Source organism: Eschrichtius robustus, chromosome 11, assembly GCF_028021215.1.
Source record: "Eschrichtius robustus isolate mEscRob2 chromosome 11, mEscRob2.pri, whole genome shotgun sequence".
NCBI classification, from domain to species: Eukaryota; Metazoa; Chordata; class Mammalia; order Artiodactyla; family Eschrichtiidae; genus Eschrichtius; species Eschrichtius robustus.
The window spans coordinates 114,114,137-114,117,400 of NC_090834.1; the positions used below are offsets into that span (position 1 = coordinate 114,114,137).

General features: G+C 63.2%; 1 protein-coding gene across 1 annotated transcript; it reads left to right on the plus strand.

Moving 5' to 3' along the window:
* The first annotated feature begins 1,412 nt into the window (after nucleotides 1–1,412).
* On the plus strand, nucleotides 1,413–2,213 carry SCT (secretin). The gene is made up of 4 exons (XM_068554262.1): nucleotides 1,413–1,507; nucleotides 1,598–1,699; nucleotides 1,780–1,872; nucleotides 2,090–2,213. The coding sequence occupies exons 1-4, from the start codon at nucleotides 1,413–1,415 to the stop codon at nucleotides 2,211–2,213; spliced, it is 414 nt and encodes a 137-aa protein (XP_068410363.1).
* The last annotated feature ends 1,051 nt before the right edge of the window (nucleotides 2,214–3,264 follow it).

Below are 3,264 nucleotides of genomic sequence, written 5' to 3' on the forward strand. Positions count from 1 at the left end.
TGCCAAATTTGTGCAAGAAGAGGCCACAGCAGCTGTTGCAACTACATGTACAGAAAACAACAATGATATACCACTACACACGCCCTGGTGTGAATGCAAAACGGTGCAGCCACTTTGGAAGACAGTCTGCTGCTTTCCTATAAAGCAAACCATAATCTTACCATGGGATCCAGCAATCATGGTCCTTGGTGTTTACCCAAAGGAGCTGAAAACTTATGTCCACACAGAAACCTGCACACAGATGCTTACAACAGCTTTATTCATAATTGTCAAAACTTGGAAGCAGCAAAGATGTCCTTTAATAGGTGAGTGGATAAATAAACTGTGGTCCATCGGACAATGAAATATTATTCAGCACTAAAAAGGAATGAGCTATCAGGCCATGACACGGCATGGAGGAACCTTAAATGCATATAACTAAGTGAAAGGAGCCAATAGGAAAAGGCCACAGACTGTATGCTTCCAACCCTATGACATTCTGGAAAAGGTAAAACTATGGAGACAGTGAAAAGATCAGGGGCTGATGATGGAGGGGTGAACAGCTGGCGAGCAGGGGATTTTTAGGGCAGGGCCCTGGGTGGTACTATCTACAATAGCAGACTCGTGTCATCGTACATTTGTCAAAACCCACAGAATGTACAACACCAAGGTGAACCATACTGTAAATCATGGGTTTAGTTAATGATAATGTACAATACTGGTTCATCAATTGTAACGAATGTCCCAAACTAATGCCTGGTGCTGGGGAGGCTGGGCACGTGCGTGTGTGAGCTCCTGTACTTTCAGCTCCATTCTTCCGTAACCCTAAAACTGCTCTAAAGAAAGTATACTAATTATCTTTAAAATGCATATAAAGTTTAACACAAGAACTACTGGTTTATAAGAAGTCCCCTTACTCGATTTGTAATTTATGTGTAAGGCTTTCATGGGTGCTGGCTGTAAAAGGCCGGAAGCAGGCTCAGGTCTCCCGCCTCCAAAAATGCACCCAAAGGCCAAGGCGCCCCAGGCCCGGGTCTTGCGCGGCATCAGCCCCCACCCCCACCCCCACCCCCCGCCCCACCTGCCCGCCGCTCCCCCGACCCCCGCGCCCAGCGACTGGGAAAGGTCACTGCACGGGCCGACCCCCCGCAGGTCCCGCCCGCCGCCCCAGCGGGGGTCCCCTTGTCCCCGGTCGCCCAACCCCAGCGGGCCCGCCCAGGGGCGCCACCGCGGCGGTGGGGGCGGGCGGGCGGCCGGGGCGACAGCTGGGGGGGCGGCCCTGACCTTCCCGCGCGATCGATGGGGCGCGGCTCGGGCGGCGCGGAGCCGGGGCGGCGCTGACCCCCGCCCGCCCCGCTCGCGCTCCCGCTCCCGGGCGCCGCTATAAAGGGGCCGCGGCCCGACGGCCGCTCAGCCCCCGCCCGGCGCCCACCATGGCCACGCGGGCCCTGCTGCTGCTGCTGCTGCTAATGCTGCTGCCGCCGCCGCCGCCGCTCCGGGGCTGCGCCGCGCGCCCCGCGCCCCCCAGGTGAGCCCGCGGCCCCGGGGCCCGCGCCCGCCCCCCCCCGCCCCGCCCCGGCCCTGACCCCCCGCGGCCCCCTCCGCGTCCCCTCCGCAGGGCCCCGCGACACTCGGACGGGACTTTCACCAGCGAGCTCAGCCGCCTGCGGGAGAGCGCGCGGCTGCAGCGGCTGCTGCAGGGCCTGGTGGGGAAGCGCAGGTGAGGGGCGGCGGGACGGGGGGGACCTGCCGGGGGGGCTCCCCAACTCCAGACTAACTCAGACTTGGGGTGGGGAGCAGCGAGCAGGACACAGAGAACAGCACAGCCTGGACCAACTCTGCGGAGGGCCACCTCTGCCTGCTGTGGTCGGACGCGCCCACCCCGCAGGCCTGGTGAGCACCAGCCCCAGCCCCCCAGCCCCCATCCCCTGCCCCATAGCCTCCCTCCCTGGGGCACCCTAGGTCCCGGGCACAACTGGACACAGCAATGGCCCAGGGGTCTGGGAGGGTGAAACCGTCAGCGCTGGTGACCAGAGAAGGCCCAGTTTCGCCAGGTGGGCAGCGGTCTCCAGCACCAAGCCCCCAACCCCTAACCTGTCTGTCTCTGCAGGATGCCCCTGAGGCCCCCCGGGGATCAGGCCTGGTCTCCCCAGGTGCCTCTTGGACTGAGGGCTGGGGTCATGCTGTCGGAGCCGGCCATCCCTGCTGCTGAGGGGATGCAGATGAGGCCCTGAGGAAGAAGCAACCTCCCACGGGGAGCCTGGACAGGGGAGGGGGTGGGAGGGGGGGGGGTTGCAGGTGGCACCAATAAAGGAGGAATTCAGACCCTGGCCCTGTGAGCCTGCTCTGTGCGCCATCTGGGTACCATCGAGGAAGCCGCTGCAGGGCAGGGCTGCCAGAGGGAAGGAGAGACCCGTCCTCGGGATTCTAGGACCGTGGCCACGCCCAGCTGCCCTTTCAACCTGGGAAGCCAGCGGGGAGCCTCATGGTTCCGCTTCCTTATCTCCTGCCCCATCCACTGAGCTCCCTGGAAGCCGCCCAGCACCTCTGGCATCCACACAGCAAACATTCAGGGGCTCTGGGGGGTGCTCAGATGTCTCCCAGCTCCTGCCCCGGGGGGCAGCGGTGAGGGGGCAAGGAGGCTCGGCCAAGCAGGAAGAGGCGACAGGCAGGACCCAGGAGGCCACTCCCCAGTGAAAGGACCTGAGCATGAGTCTTGGCTCCCGGTCCAGGCATGCAGTCTGGATGGGTGGCTTGACCTCCCGGGGCCTGTGAAGCAGGGCCGGTGATGACACCCTAAGTGCCAGGCTGCAGGAGGCCTTGTAGGACCACGGGCTCAGGGTTGCTCCGCGAAGGTGTTTCAGGCGCCCACGGCCTGGGGCCTGGAGGTGCGAAGGGCTCCGCCTGACTCGGCACAGCGGCCCCTCCCCCACCCAGTGTCCTCTCCCAGTTGGGGGCCTGCGCCATGGGCCCCTCACCAGGATGCCCCTCTGTCGGGACCCAGGGTCCCCTCCCACCAGCTGCCAGCTGCCCCGAAGCACTGCCATCCTTGTCACTGTGACCCCGCCCAGCCCCCTAGAAGAAGCCGGCTTGTTTCTGGGACAGGCAGGGGAGTCCCTAGGACACATATAGCCTTTCCCTTCCAGACCTAGAGGGTTAACTCGGGGAGAGGAGGTGGGCCCAGAGGGGAACACCTGTGGCCTGAACCTCCCGGACCGCCTTAGGAGCTGCGTCCACGAGGGTTCTGGCAGAGGGGCCCAGCAGAGGGGCATCCCGGGTTGGGGG

What these genes read in the sequence shown, in the direction of transcription:
- SCT (XM_068554262.1), top strand. Translation starts at nt 1,413, where the DNA reads ATGGCCACGCGGGCCCTGCTGCTGCTGCTGCTGCTAATGCTGCTGCCG. An exon ending in GCGCGCCCCGCGCCCCCCAG is followed by an intron (nt 1,508 to 1,597) that starts GTGAGCCCGCGG and finishes TCCCCTCCGCAG; the next exon opens with GGCCCCGCGACACTCGGACG. An exon ending in GGCCTGGTGGGGAAGCGCAG is followed by an intron (nt 1,700 to 1,779) that starts GTGAGGGGCGGC and finishes GGTGGGGAGCAG; the next exon opens with CGAGCAGGACACAGAGAACA.